General features: G+C 40.5%; 1 protein-coding gene across 1 annotated transcript in view; it reads left to right on the top strand.

The window, feature by feature from the left end:
* The first annotated feature begins 1,189 nt into the window (after positions 1–1,189).
* Positions 1,190–15,926, top strand: part of STARD9 (StAR related lipid transfer domain containing 9) — a 96,422-nt gene continuing 81,685 nt past the window's right edge. The window contains exons 1-3 of the mRNA XM_064424512.1: positions 1,190–1,348; positions 14,048–14,117; positions 15,369–15,485. Coding sequence (XP_064280582.1) covers positions 1,302–1,348; positions 14,048–14,117; positions 15,369–15,485 — 234 coding nt within the window. The 5' untranslated portion in view covers positions 1,190–1,301. The remainder of the gene's footprint in view (positions 1,349–14,047; positions 14,118–15,368; positions 15,486–15,926) is intronic.

Raw genomic sequence — 15,926 nt, 5'->3', positions numbered from 1 at the left:
GATTCTGTGATTTTTGTCAATGTCCTCTACATCTGTTCTAGGCTTAGCCTCTCACTCTCCATGTCTTACAGTGATGATTTAGATTAGGCACATTAAAGCTGTTGTAATTTGATCATTTCAGAACACAATGAAAACATTGTAGTCAGTTTGTTCATTGTAACTCTTTGAAATACGTTGTTTTGTTATTTCCCAAAGAGCTGAGCATATTTTCTTCTTTTACTGAATCTACTTTTGGAGAGTTGACTGGAGTTGGTAGAGTTTAGCTAATTGCCATTTGCCAGTGATATGTCAATTAATTCTTTAGTGTAATTTAAAGGGATAAATCTATTGATGTATGCAGTGATTCGCAGCTTGTAGGTATTCATTTTAGCGTCTCTGTGGTGAATGGAGTATTGGGTCTCAAGGGTCTATGACATTCTTCACTTGGGAAAACTTCTGAAATGTGGTACCTTTTTCATTTGGATATAACATTTCTGGAGTTTAAGGCAAACTGTCTCATGAGAAGAACTGTACGTAAAGTACAAAAAAGGCAGTTAAAAATAAGTTAAAACAGAAGTTGTTTAAATATAAAAAAAACATAGTCCATTTACAAGTTTGCATTGGCAAATGGAGTTGTCAAAATCAAACAGGACTTGCCTGTAAGATCTTCCTGTAACATCAGCAGCTGACAAAGACAGTATTCTAAACGAAATTTTTTAAAAACTTTCTGTGATTTTTATATTGGTCTAAGTACAAAACTTCAATCAATGCAACAATTAGATATTGATTTCAATTAAAGTTCTGTGGAAGTTTCAAAATTTTCTTTTAGATCCTAAGTACGACCCACACGAATGGATGTTTCCAAAGGAATCTAAAACACTTGAGACCTTTCCTTTTGCACTAAGAAGGAAGGGACACTTGCCTTCCCTAAATTCCTGTCAAATCAACGTGGAGGGCTTAGAGTGCTCGTGCCTAATGATGCTTTGAGGGCATCACCCTTAATCGGGCTGGCGGCATTAACTCTTGGGTAAAACCCGCCGGTTTGCTGCTGCAGAAGAGAATTCGAGGAGGAGCGAGGACGGCCGTGTGTTTCTCCGGGGGTGCCGCTCTCAGGGGCGGATCTGTCTGGGGCGGAGAGGCTGCTCCGGGCAGGCTTTCCCCGACACGCTGCTCTGTGCCCGGGGAGTTTCCGTGCGCTCCCCCCGCGGGGCTGCCTGGGCCGGGCTCTCTGCCGCCCTGCCCTCCCGGCGGGCCGGGCCGGGCGCTCCGCTCCCGCCGCTCCTCCCCGTCCCGCCCGGGATGCGGGGCCGGGGAGCCGAGCCATGGCCAGCGTCAAGGTAGCTGTGCGGGTCCGGCCTCTGAGCAAAAGGTGAGAGGGACACGGGGGTTCTGGGGGGTCGGGTGCCGCGGGTCCCGTCAGCCGGGGCGGGATGGCCGCCCTGCAGCGGCTTGGCCGCGGCCGAGGGAGGCACGGCGGGAGGGGACGCAGCCTCTCGCCGCCTCGCTAAATAGCTCGGAAAGTTTCCTTAGAAAAATCACCCGGGGAGCTGTTAGGCTGACTTCCCTCTTCCTGAGCTCCCCGAAACAGGACAATTGTCATGCAGTCTCCAGGAGTCTTCCCTTCCCCTTCTGTGGTTGCTGTTTTTTCCAGCGGGAGGCAGAGCCGGATATTCCCATTGTCGCTCAGCTCCGCTCCCTCCCCGGCTTGCTTGGCTCCAATGGAAATCCCAAAAGTTACATGTTACAGCTGGAAGACAACTCCCACAAACAAGAAGATGCCGTAGCACAATGCTCTGGTGTTATTTGTATATAATACGTGCTTAAAACCTTGCAGACTTTGGAAATTCGGAGCGGAAAAGAAAGAGAAAAAGCGAGCAGCCCAAATGTCAGCGGCTGGTGATGGTACTCGCCCTGTTAAAGAAATGCTGTAGCACTCCAAACAGGACTGGGTTGAAAGCTGGTACAAGCTTTGAGGGCCAGTCTTTGGTTTGATGCTGCCTTTCTTTTTGGCATGAGTTCCTCATGTTGCCTTCTGACTGCATGGACTTTTGTGATAAATAACTCTTTCATGCAATAGAGAAAATGATTCTTGAAGCGTTGCCCAGCCAGAAAACTAGCCTAGTCATTTAGCCAGCAGTACACCAGCATATTTTGGAGTCTTTTGTTCTTATTTGGCTATGGATTTTAATTTTATTTTCAAAAAAAGGACAGCAGAGAGTTTTGATTAAAATTTAAAATCCCACCCAAAACAAGCCTGCAAGTATTAATAGAAAAGGGAAATGTACAAACTAATTTACAGGTTTTCAGCACATTTTGCCAGTCAAGGCTAACTGATTTAAAAAATACTCTGTCCATAATTTTGTTTAAAATCATGCTTGGGTTATATAGCTTTGATTTGTTGTACAGCAGTAAATGGAACAAATTTTAATGGACACTGGCCTATTTTAAGAAGAGTTGCAGCATTAAGCTAAGAGTTGCAGAAGTAAGCTAAGTTTAACCTTTTATTGTTTTGTGTTGCTCTAGTTGTGGATATATTATTTGATTTTTATCATTACCTTCCCTCTCACTAGATTCTGCTCAGTGAGGAATGTTGTACCATGCTTATCTTAATTTTTTTCTGAGGTGGGTTGCTTTAAATAGTGCATAGTAGTGACTATGTCATTATAGCAATAAACAGCACCTGTAACTGCCAGATAAGGTGTGATAAACAGGAAAACCTTTGATGCAGTCAGTGTGGGCCAGCTCTCTGGTGAGGAGGGTAGGATAAGAGAGGTGGGCAGCTTCCTGAACATGGGAGGAATTAATCTGAGGCTGAAACAGAAATGTTTGTATGAAGGTGAGTGTGGAAATTCAGGGGGTAATGCAGGCAGAAGCTGTTAAGTAATTCCATCTACTCAACTGGTGGTGGTGTAACAGATGGATGGGAAGGGAGGCAGAGACCAGTCTCACGGTGTTTGACCCCAAAGGCAATAGGCCAGTTGCTCCTTCTACGGCGCTACCTCAGCTGAGGTCAGCAAAAGCATCTCAAGATGGATTTTTATATTTTATAAACGGGAAGAGGAAGTGGTTGTGTATTCTCTGCGAAGGCTCTGGTATGAGAACTTGCTTTCTGGCCTTGAACAAAATTGTTCAAATTTAATGACTTAGAGGCAAATACCAGATATATGAAGGCTTTGAGTAACCTTGATAGACATGGAAAAAAAATTCTCAGTGGGCTTAAAGGTCTTCTCTCTTCCAGCTTCTTACCCTGTTTCTATCATGTCCTCACACAAACCTCTTGCTGTCTCTGTATACACACTCTGCAATTGCCCTAATGGGGTACCCATATTGCCACAGCTTCTATGATCTTTCAAAGGTTTTAAAAAAGGAGACTTCCCACAATAAAAATTTCAGTTCAATTGGACTGAAGTGCTGTAATTTGTACACTCTCAGTTCCAGCCAAAAACTACTAAACCCGGCTTTTAAAGATAGCAGAAGTTGGGAAGTTGCAGACAAAGGCTAGAACTCATGGGTCAGTCAGTGCTTTCTAGACTACCATGCAAACATCCTCATTGCTGCTCTTCGTTTGATTTACAATGGCAAATGAACATTGGTTTTGCATCTGAAAAATTACTGAAAATTCAGACATTAAAAAAAATGTTAATGCAGGAGCTGTCAAAATTTTTGTTATTTAGCACAAGGCAAAGAACAGTCTTTTTGTTCTGCTTCTGTATGACACCCATCAGAGTGCATTCTTTGACAGACAACTCCTATGGCCAAATAATCCATCACAGGTATAAAGCAAGAATGGTTACACAAAATGCAGTTTTTCCATTGCCTAAAGTTTAAATGGCCTGTAGCCAGTATTCTTCATAATGCTATCAGTCATTCTGATAGCATTAGTAACAGACTAAATTATTTTTTTTATCATCAAAATATAGCATTGGATGCAAATTCAGTCAAATATTTTCCCCGGAGTAACATTTTAAAGTCTTTATTACACATTTACTATTCTACATGCTAAAAAAGATTTGTTACTTAGTAGTTACATGGATACATGCTCTGTGTAAATATGTTTCCCCATTAGAATGAAATATGCCCGAATGGGTACATTGAATTGTCTGTAGCCGTAGGTAATAATCAGGTATTAAATAGGAGCTGGGAATTGATGAAATCCCTTTATGGTTTATTTCCAGATACCTTAATGCTTGGTCTATTGGATGTCAGACTTTTGTAAGGAAAGTGTAATGTTATTTTTGGCTGTCAGTCAGAAGCTGTTGATGGAAACATTGTGAATGCTAGCATGTAACTATGTGAAAGAGGAATGTCATTCCTCTTTCTTTTCTGATGGCTCTGTGGAGGATGCCAGCACTGCAGTCTGCAGTGTGGTGCTATGATAGGAAACCTTACCCTCCAGACTTGGAAATGGTGTGACTGGCTGAGAAAGTATTCAAGTATTTCAGTACTGTGTCCAGGGCTCTCCTTGTGCTTGAGTAACTCTCTTGATACTGTGTTGGGTGTTTGTATGCTGCAGAAACCCCTGTAGTGTTGGACGTGTCCTTTTACTTTTTCATGTAGGACAGCAAAAACAAATGCTAATTTTTATGTGCTGCTAGGTTCAAACGTGTTTATTCCTTTCCTGTGATAACCCATCAAAATTCTAGCCCCTACTTGGGAGTGCTGATTGCTCTTATTGAGAATCTCAGCCCTGTCTTATATGGGAATAGAGATGGGGAGTTTGTGCATGGAACCCCTCTGGGAGGGGAGTTGTTGTATTGCACTAAACAGTTTATTTAGTTGTTTTGCACTGGCTTCTGTATTATTGCACTGATGAGTATGTTTGTGGGACACACATGGTTAGGGCAGTGTTGTGTTGGGACCAGGATGGAGCACAGCTGCCTCATGGCTTTCCCTCCCTGATCTGCTGCATCTTGTGCCCTCTATCCAGCTGGTCTCACCTCATTTGTGTGTACCCAGGATTCAATCCTTTATCACAGTGTAGTTTGAGAACCGTCAGAGATAGGAAAGAGGAATTTAAAAAAACCAGTGCTCTATACCGCAATTAAGAGTCTCACACATTCCTAGCATGCACCGGTGACTAGAAGACATTGCATTTCTTCATGAATTGTGGATTGAGACCTGGGTAAAATAATTCACAGCAAATTTGTTTGGCTCACTTGTAAAGTTATAGTGTAGTTAGTTAAAAACTTGACACTGGGACATCCAAGTTGCCTTCTGAGGCTTTTTGAAACTTTGAAGTACTTTGCTTCAGGGATTGTACCCTGAAGTTTGGGAGTTACTTGTGCAGGACTGAGAAAACATAAAATATATTCTGCTGTTGAAAATATAATCTCCCCTTGCCAGCTGCTTCTGTGGCTCAGAAAAGGAGAGCGCTCTTATTTGAGAGTGTTTCCTGGTGTCTTTACTGACTCACAAATGAACTTCCCCATCCTCTATGACCCTCACAGGCATGTCACCTGAAAGAGTTGCTACACAGGTTAATAGATCCAAAAGCTGCCCTGTGTCTTTTTTCTGCTTTGCATCGTTTTTGAGCTGTAACCTGAAGCCTCCTGGCCAGTTATGGATTCCCCAGTCCCCTCAGAAGTTTTTGATCTTGTCCTCCACACTCTGGCAAATGAAAGCATCAAAGAAATGTCTGTGTAGTCCCAGGTGGCAAAGCTGAACCACACTTCCAGCTGTGCAGGTGTTTACTATCACAGTCTGAGCTGCAACTGTTGTTTTCCTCATTACTGCTGCTCTGCATGACATATTCCTCTAATTGCCTTCCTGGAATGCAGCAGTTAATGAGGCTTGAGGACGGGATGGGAAGGAGGAGTTAAGTTTGAGGTCCTAAGGGCACAGGTGAGCAAGCCCATGCCTGGGAGGAATTTTAGGGAAGGTTTCTCATTCAGAGTTTCCAGAAAATGTCTTGGTGTGGGAGGCTGACCTGAGCGGTATGCTGACCATACCTTCACTGAATACCAGAGACAGGAGCTCAATTCATGGGTGCATCATGATGTGAGTATTTTAAATCCATTTTTATTTAAAAGGAAAGCTATGTAGAAAAATAGAATTAATTTCAGATCATTTTAGAAATGATACAAAGAAAATCACCATTGGTTTTTATTTTGTTAACTAGTCTCTGCTGTGCTGTATCCCCTTTGTTCTTTATAATCCCATTAGAGTAAACAAAGGAAAGATTATTTTGCAAGGAAGATATATTGCTGTTTTATATACTGTGCTATCAGCTGTTTTTCATGTTTGTGTGTAACCACAACACTTAGATACAGCAGTGTGGTTTACCGTTGACAAGAGCGATAACTGGTTGTAAATTTTGTAGACAACATTCCTCGAATCTTATGCATAACAGATGTTAAATGCTTTATCAAAATAAAATTAAAGCAACAGCAGGTTGGAGCTTGTTGTTCTCCTTCTTATATATTTTCATATATATATTCCTGGTGACTTTGGTGCTGTTGCCCTCTCACATATAGAGAAGTGGCAGACTTTTATCTACTTTTATGTGCTGCAGTAGTTGAGTAAGTGTTCCTCTCTCCCTCTGTTAAACGTGGGTTTTGGAATTGGTACCTGATGGTGGGAGAGAGTTGTCTTCAGCCTCCAAGAGCCTTTTGCTGTTTGAAAATCTCTATGAGCTGCATAGTTTATGCATTGCTCGTGATTTCAAACTTCTTTTCCACAGCAGAGCTAGGATTTTTAAAAGAAAAGTTGAGATTTTAATTTTGGTTTTATAAAGAAAGTCCCTCTCCAAACAAAAGTATCTTAACATTGTATATTCTCTTAAGATTGGATTGACATATGTTCCTCCCTCTGTTAAATTAATTATTTTCTTTTACTTAGTCTGTTATTTAAATTTTCATGCAAGCTATCATTGAGGTGGCTGCTCTTTTCTCTTAGCCTCTGTACTTGGCATCAGCAGGTGGTTTCCATGAGCCACATCTGTTGTTATAAAGGGTACAGCATCAGCAGCTTTTCACAGATGTATTTTTCTTGAAGTTGCATGAACCAGATTTTTGGAGTTTGATAAAAAGCAGACTTTCTAGCTTTCTAAAAGATCAGAACTTGCTTATCTCTGCATGACCTTGAGGTGAGATCAGCTGGTCAGAGCATGGTGCTGATACCACTGGGGTTGTAGGTTTGGTCCCTGTATGGGCCATTCACATAATAGTTGGTTTCAAGGAATGAAAACTGACTTCTGTGTCCATGTTCTGGTGTGCATGGAAAACATGGCATGTGTACAGGATTCCTTTGATGCAAAAGTCTGAATTGTACTACATCATTGCTCAGTAAACAGCTGTGAAATCAAGGGTGGATGAAATTGCACTGACTGGTCTGTAGCTTTGTTTTAAATCCTCCTTATTTCATGATTCTTTACATGCTGGTGGTATAACAGATTAAAAAGAGTTTTTCCTCTTCTCTTCCCTCCTCCCATCCATGTCTCTGCATGAAAAGAAAACATCACTATTCCACAACTCAAAGCATTGCTCTACCAGCAGGAGTATTTTTGACTTGGATTTATCAAGGAAGATGCCTCATGTTTATATCTGCTTCAAATGTTGATATTTTTATTGCTATATAGTATTTCCACAGGAGAATGAGGGAAACCACACAAGAATAATAGTAATCACTAGGACTGGTGATTTTTGACTTTCAGATTTGTTAGGCATTATGAGAGCCAATGAAATCTCCATGCAGCTGGGAGGAGCCTCAAAAAATTACTTGAGCAGCCTGTCTCGTATAGCAGCGTGCTGTCTTGTGAACTCTGTGTACTTGGCTTCAGTAGAGAGTTTAGAATTATGTATAAACATCTGTTCTGAATTTGGTATGAGGATTGCTGACCAGCTGTGCACTCCCATTTGCTAGACACAATGAAACAATTTTGACCTTAAAGAGAAACATCCAAAGTGGTATTGGGTAATGAGAAACACTGAAAATGAGTCTTAGATAAATGTACTTGATTATTGATACCTTATTTTTACATTTTAAAAAAATCCTGCATTGGCCAAAGTGAGGATGTTCATACTGTTGTCACCTCAACTTTGATGGGTTACAGCAGCAGGTATAAGGATTTGTGTTAGGCTGGTGTTGTGGAGGGATGCTGTGTTTGGGAATTTGTGGTTGGAGGTACCTTGACTTGTCAGTAGAGTGCAGAAGATCTAATGGCTGAAAGCTTTGACATTTCTATGATTTTTGGTGGAGCAGCATGGTAGTCTCAACAGGTATGTCCTCAATCCATTTTCCTGGGATAGTGTTCTCTGGAGACTAGCAAAGATGAGAATAAATCCTGCATAGTTTCTTTGGTTTTTTGTTGGTCAGTCACTCCAGAAGTGAAAAGATGGCAGCTTCTTAAAGACACTTCTGCCAAGGCTGCCAATAAACAAGAGTCAGGGACACTGTACAATGGAAAGAAAAGAGAAAGCTGACTAACTGAAGTTTTCCCCATAAAATCTTTAGACTTATGACCAAGGGAATAGTTGGGCTATACTTTGCTCAGGATTATACATAAGCTGCAGGCATGGTGCTTGCACAGGTGTGCCATCAGATGGCACAAAGTGTCTCCAGGTACAAGCAGTAAGTGTCTGCCTTACTTATAGGCTGTCATAGGTGTGGGTCCCATCCTGGGAAGTGACAGTCTAAGAGCCAGCAGGAGTAACTGCTGGTACACATCCTGCCACAGAAGGCTACTTTTTTTTCTAGAATAGCCTCTGCAAGAGAGGAAGTATTGATATTCTTCACACACTACTTTTGAGAGACTATGTTTCAGTATAGGTTGAGATTGGGTTTGGAGTTAGGGTTTTGAGTGGTTGAGAACTGGCAGGAAAGCATTAAGCATTATTGCAATGATTACATTGCAGGGTTATTTTTAAAACTTTTTTAAAAAACTATTTAAGACTATTCTTGCACTTGAGTTGTAAATATTGGCTTTGGTATGTTTGATTACTTTGGTGAGTACTTTGCTGGCCTGTATTTGTAGAAGCTGTTTTGTTGCATGACGTGTCTACTGCTAATGACTACAGTATTTTTGCTTTATCACAAGTACATGTTCCTAAAACAAACAGGCAACTTTTAAAAAGTCAGCTTCCTTTGTTCTCCAAGTGCCTGTTATTTGAGAGGGCGGAGGAGAAGTGTGGCAAATTTTAGAATGTATAAAAAAACCCAACTTCCCCCTTTCTTTCCACCCACTGCTTCCTCCAGCTCTGCATACCTCCTTGCACTTCTGTGCTCTCTGTCTGAACTCATCTCACTGAGATTCAGCAAGCTGTGGAAGTGTCCCTCTCCAGGGTCTTCATCCTCCCATGATTCTTTCCCACCCGCTCATTCTTGCAGTGTCTTCGTCCCTGGGGAGGGTTGCATTAGTTTTACATCCTGTCTGCAAAAATGGTTTTTCATAGAAACAGCAAATGATATGAGATTCCCTTTGGGCTGGCCATATTTTCAGGACTGTTGTAGCAGCTTTGTTTCTGCCAGGTCTCCCTTGTAGCTCCCCGTAACAGCCCGGCCACTCTTTTCTGTGCTTATGTCACTGTTGTATTGCTGGATCTGCATTTCTATAAACTTTTTGTGACTGAGAAGATGAAGGTGTTTCCTGGCACAAGCACCATTAAATGGTGTTTCTACAGCTTCATCTTTGTACAGGTAATTTTTTTGTTTCATGGAAAATAATTTAGGAGAGACATTTCCCAAACACAGCTTGCATTTGTCAAGAAGTGGGGGAGAGGACAGGATGGGGAAAAGAAATGTTAGGACCACAGTGACTTCTGAGAAGCAGAAGTCAAACACGTTACTAGAGAAGTGTAGTTTGAAGTTGATTTTATTGGTACAAAACATACAGTTTTCATACTCGTGGAGCAGAGCATCCGTTTCTAAGGATGATATGTTGCCTTATCATTCAAATGCAAGCTGTTGCATGGGTGTGCAAGACTATACTGACAAACCCAGGTTTTGCTGAGAGACCTTTTGTAGTGTTTGCAATTTGGAGTTAAGGTCAAAATATCTAGAACAGCTGTGAGTCTGTTTTTCCTCCTGGGCTTTCTTTCCCCAAGTTCTCTGTTTTGTACCTAAATGAAGCACGATATAAATATGTGTTTACAGAGAGTTCAAATGCACAGTCTGAGGGCTGGCAGCTACCTCAGGCAAGACTGCTTGCTTTGTGCTCCCTGCTCTCTGTCTGCAATCTGCAGCAGAAGGGAAGGGTCTCCATTCTCACCACCACCTGTTCCTGCCCTGTCTCTTGCTTTGTCTCAGCAGCTTGTGTGACTGCTGGGCTCGGTGCTCTGGAAGGGCTTGAGAGTCCTGGGACACCTTGATTATTTATTTTGGTATGGAGGTTGTTTTCTTGATCACAGCTGATCTGAGTCATTGCATGGGTGTGTGATTGCTAGAAAGTAGAAACACATGTGGGAGGCTGGAGCAGTAAAGAGAAATTGCATCTTTCAGCAACAGTCTGGAGTTAAGATAAAAATCTGGGTGCTGTGAGTATGCACCCAGAGCTAAGCGAGATTTTAGTTCTGTCTCTGTTTTCTGGTGTCTTTCTTGTTTTGTGAGACTCAAACAAAGGTACTTGATTGCTGAATTAACCTTTATTGCTGCATAGCTACTGATACCCTCTGGGAAAAGGTGGCAATTTCATTTTGTGTTATTTGTTTTTTACTGGGTTTATGTTTATTTTACTATAAGTAGGTATGTAAATATGAGTATACATTTTTTATATCCAGTATATATATTTTTTTTTTAATGTCTCAAAGATTTTATGTTTGGAATGTCTTCTTTATCTTTAATCTTTAGTGATGACTGTAGCCCGTGATAGCATCAGTCTATAAGAAATCACAAAGTCACTTTTTCATAGGGTTATGTGTAACTCATGTGGACTGAGGGTAGTGAGTTTCATGTAACTATTATAACTTGGGTTGAGACTGCTGTTATTGAGGTTGCCTTACTTCTGCAACTAGAACACCCTGGCATTTAAAATGATTATAAGCTTTTCCAGATTTTACTCATTTGAGCACAAATACTCTATTCATTAATGCCTGTTTCAGACTAGGTTGCTTAAAATTATTATTAAACTTCACCCAGAATAGTTCAGCTGCTGTGGGAGATAAGGTTATGGGGGAATTATGTTCTAAAACGTACAAAAGCTACTTAGGGAGACCTTTTATTTGAATTCCCCAACTGATTTTAAAATTTGAAATCTGATGTGATTCCTATCTCAATCTACCCATTTCTGCCCAAGTTCTAAACCATTAAAACTCTTTAGCATGCTCAGTGAAGACTTATAATAGTGTAGCAGGTAAAAATTTTAAGGGATCTGTTTTCTCTCAGCTTGAATTCTCTAGTGTTTACCAAATAATGCTTGCATCATCCCCTTAAGTAAAAAATCTCATTGTTTGAGCATTGCTTTAAGAAGTTGAGCTCAGTGTTGTGCAAGTCACAGTTGAAGCCCAGGAATGGGGCCTGAGAACAAGGTCTTCTCTCTGATTTATCCTCAGTAATCGTTTGCTGGCCTCAGCACGTGTCCAGGAAGAAACACTGGTTTACTTGTGGAGTGTACAAGTAAACTTGGGTTAGGCACTGGAAGAACTGACACGAACAGTAGGATTATGTATCTCTGGAGCAGAGACATCAGCCTATGACTTGCTACAATGCAGCAGGAGAAGGGACACAAGCAGAGCAGTTGAAGACTGCCCTGGCCAAGATGGACATGATGCCAGTGAGAACACACAGCAGATACCTGTAGGGAATGATATGTGTGCATACGAGAAGGATAGGAACTTGGTGAACTATTTAGTTTGGCAAGAATGGAACATTAAGAACTGAAAATGAAGGGTGCTCATGGGATTGGGAAGCAGGATAGGGCCAATATCATACTTGAGCAGGTGAAGGAAAGAGTATGTGTAACCGAAGGAAGTTCTCTCCTAAACAATCCCTCTGGTTTTCTATGTCTGCTGCTGCTCTTAAAATATTGTGAAATTCTTTCAAAATTTCCCATTGCCTCTTAAATCAGATCTGCTGTACAGGGTAATTGTCAGCTTTGTACATTAGGTCACCTGGCAGAGGATATGTATATGGATATAACAAAGTCCCCTAAGTAACTTAGATTGGAAAGCATTTGCTTGTCAGAACATCTATAAAGTTACACATGTCCAGGTTAAATGCATCAGTTGCCCATTTCTAGCTTAGGTATTCAGCCTGTATCCTTAGGCACTGTTCCTTGTTCATTTGGTCTTTAGGAAGCCTTATGAGACCCAGGTTCTGTGCTCAGCTCTACATAATGCAGCATTTGGTACCCAGATGTACATAATGTTTCCCTTTCTCTCGGGATCTGACTTGGGGCTCTGGTGACTGATGTGTTGAACAGCTGAACACTCACAGTTTAACCAAAATCTCTGGGAGCTGTCCTTGTATCTTCTATGTGAAGAGTCACCTGTAAATTTGTACTACAGGAAATACTAAGTTCAGTCTGTCTCAAGGAGGGTACCTCAAAAATCAGTGATGTGAAACAAGAGGCTTTAAGGTAAAGCATTATTTTTATCTGCAAAATGGGAACAGCTGTGCTCAGAAATGTGCTTAAAACCACTTTATGCTTGGTAAGCTCAAGTACTACAGTGACTGTCTTCATGGAAGCTTTAAGTGTCCTAAGGCATTGTTTTGAATCTTGTTTTGGAACAGAAAGTGTGGGGTAAAAGCTGAGAAGTGGAGAGACCCAAAGGCAGGGGATGATGTGCTTTTGGCCACCTGGAAGTCGGAGCCCTCAGTGAAGGCAGATTGTAATTGGTGGGGGACTAAATATTTTGCACACATAGAAAGGAATCTGTTAAAGGTCTAGGGCCAGGAATGAGCAGCTGTCAGCTGGATTTCAATTTTCTAACTCTTGTTTCATCTGACCTCATTTTTAACTGACCTCATGATAGTAATCCAGCTGATTATCAGGAGATATGTATACATCTAACCCCAAATGACAGTGGTCCTTCACCTTGCTTTTAATAAAATTTGACAAAACTGCACTAAGGACAAACTTGTTTTTATTTCTAAATCAATTTCTTACAGCTTTGTAAAGATAATAGACTTCATCAAAATTTTATCAGAAAGTTGCAGCTTACAAGATTTGTCAGTATCAGATCACAAAGAAAAAATATAGAGGAAGTATAAAACATCTTTGTCTTGCTCTTATCTTCTCAGTACCAAAGTTGGAGAAATAGGATACTGACCTCTTCTTCCTCTGTTCTATCCTACTATGTATTAAAAAATCCATTATAATTATTGAGAGGGATAAATAAGAGCATCCTTATCTTCAGGCAGCTATCCTGCTGTCAGCCCAGAAATAAGGAGAATTTGCTTTGAGGGTTTTTTGTTTATTTGTTTTGGGGTTTTTTGGTTTTTTGGGTGTGTGTTTGTTTGTTGGGTTGTTTTTGGTTTTTTTTCTTCCACATCATTTTCTCATTATTTTCTAACATGACTCATTTTGGACGTGGACATTATCTGTAGTAGCCAGTCATAGCTGATTCCAGTGACAGATTTAGATAGTCTATACGAGTGTATGGCCTTTTGCACTTGAGGAACAATCCTGTCCGTTTCACTTCAGGACACTTTTTTGGTTTTATTGTTCATTTGGCACTTTTTTCCCCTAAAGAGTACTTTTTTGAAGACTGCAATAAACACTTTGGATTATGTGCAAAAAATCTGACAACTCTTGTGGCTCACAAGTCTGCGACATGGATCCCTACCCCACAAAGCACAGCCAGTTTGCCAGTGCTCCCCTCTACTTGTAAAAGCAATAACTCTTAAATAGAAATAAAATCCCAACAGTGTATTTAGGAAAAACACTTGAAATCTCTTCAATCACCACAGTCTTGAGGTTTTTTTAGCCCCTTGCTTTTGAGATACCTGAATGCAGATCTGCAAATGTTATTTTATGTCAGAGAGTCTTATCTGTGTATATCTGAAGTTTCTGTTTTATACTTCTGATTTGCAGCTTGCTAAAGTAAACATGAATTTCTGAAGTTTAGAAATTTGACATGCAACTTTCTGTTTCTTTATATTTTAAATGGATTGTAAAAATGTGTTCTGTTTCCAGAGAGAGAGCAGAAGGAGGAAGAGTGATTGTAGAAGTTGATGACAAAGTGGCAAAAGTCAGAAATATAAAGGTAAGCTTTTAGTTGTGTCCTCTTTCCCATATAAGAATCCTGATAATTTTCTGTTTTCTTGGCTATCGGATCATTCTAATAGAAATATTAAGGGAGAAGTTTAAACTGGCACAGCCCTAGAATTATTGCAATGAAACTGTGGGGAAGGATTGGTTTGGTTGGGGGTTAGTGTGTTTTTTGGGGGAGGAAATAAGAAGGCACACAACAACTAACTGTCTTGTCTGTATCAAAGTTTCTGCAATCCTGTTGTGTGCCATCATTCAAAGCTGTTAAATTGTTTAGGAATTTTTGCATATCTTGCTGTTACTAACATCTGGATAATTTCTTTCCCTGTATCTCTCCTCCTTTCATATTTCTCCTCAGAGTGCAACTGATTTGCATGAAATAGAGCAAATTGTGTGAAGCTGCACTTCAGGCCTTGGTAAAAGACCAAGAGCTATAAGAATAAACTGAGTGTAGCCATCATCTTCCTTGAGAGCTCTGGAGCCTGCATGCTTTTTTTTCTGCTTAAGTTAGTCTGAATGTTGAGGTTATAACAAAGTTATCAATTAGATCAAAATTACATGTATATGGTGTTAATTCTGTATCATGTTTTGACTTGTTACTCTCCTCCTTTGAGTGTTCATAAGCTCATCTGTTTAATTACCAATCACTTGGGAAAGATTATATGGAAAGATTTATACAATTCCTTTAATTCCAGCAATTGTTGACTATTGTGCTAAAGAGGCTTCTCTGTTGTTGTTAGTAGCCCATAAAGGTTAAGTTTGGATTGTGCAGTCCCAGTGACAGAAGCATTATCTTGCAACCATGACAAAGCAAAGGGGAAACTGGGGAAGAGATCTGCCTATTTAATTATGCAGTGGGAAAATTGTTTTCTTCTTATCACTTGGAGCTTCATTTCTGTCTCTGTGAAACAGAAGAATTTCAGAGAAATATCAGAATGTTTATAAAGCTTTCCTGCCAATACACAGAATTTATGGAGATTAGCTGAATTATGTCTCTTGTATGTGTCTTGGGGAACCTTAGCTGTAGTAAATGAACCTTTTAGTAAAAATGCTCTAGCAGGTTTGCCGTGGATATCTCCACCTCACTCCAAGCACCAAAGAAAATTGAATAAAGAGGTTTAACTCTTTGCCATTCCTTTTCCACCAGACAGATCCTAGCTAAACTTCCCATTACCTTGGAAAATGGGTTTTTTTGGGTCAGCTTCAGAGTGACATGGCCTTTCTGTCTTTTTGCTTTCATTGTCAGGTTGACAGTAGACTTGATAGCAGTTGGGACTCGAGAGAAAAAACTGTGGCCTTCAGCTTTGACTACTGCTACTGGTCAGTTGATCCTGAAGATCCAAAGTATGCATCTCAGGAAATGGTGAGTGATGCTTCATATCCACATTCCCATCCCATTTTGTCCTCCACAACCACATCTTCAGGAAGACATTGAGATGTAGATAACATGAGAGATCTCCTTTTCTATTCTGCCCCCATCTTTTTCTTATTTTGTTGGTAATACCACAGCACTCAGTCCTTCTGTCTGAAACAGGTGCAGTAGGAATGCAATACCCTTGTTTGTCAACCAATGCACACTTTGCTTAGGTATTTTACATTTGGCAGTGATCGTTGATGGTGACAGTTGAGGACTCTAGCTTAGAAATGAGGGTTTTTCAGGAACAGGTGTCATGATCTAGAGGGAGAAAGCTCTGAAAGAAAGTAAGAGTGTGGAGGTGATTATTCTGAGAGAATCAACAATGAAGTGATCACATTTTTAATGATAGAAAATTTTACTTGCACCATATTGTTCAGAGATATTTTC

This window comes from Passer domesticus, chromosome 6 (genome assembly GCF_036417665.1).
Source record: "Passer domesticus isolate bPasDom1 chromosome 6, bPasDom1.hap1, whole genome shotgun sequence".
Lineage (NCBI taxonomy): Eukaryota > Metazoa > Chordata > Aves > Passeriformes > Passeridae > Passer > Passer domesticus.
This window is presented reverse-complemented; position numbering and strand designations above follow the sequence as displayed.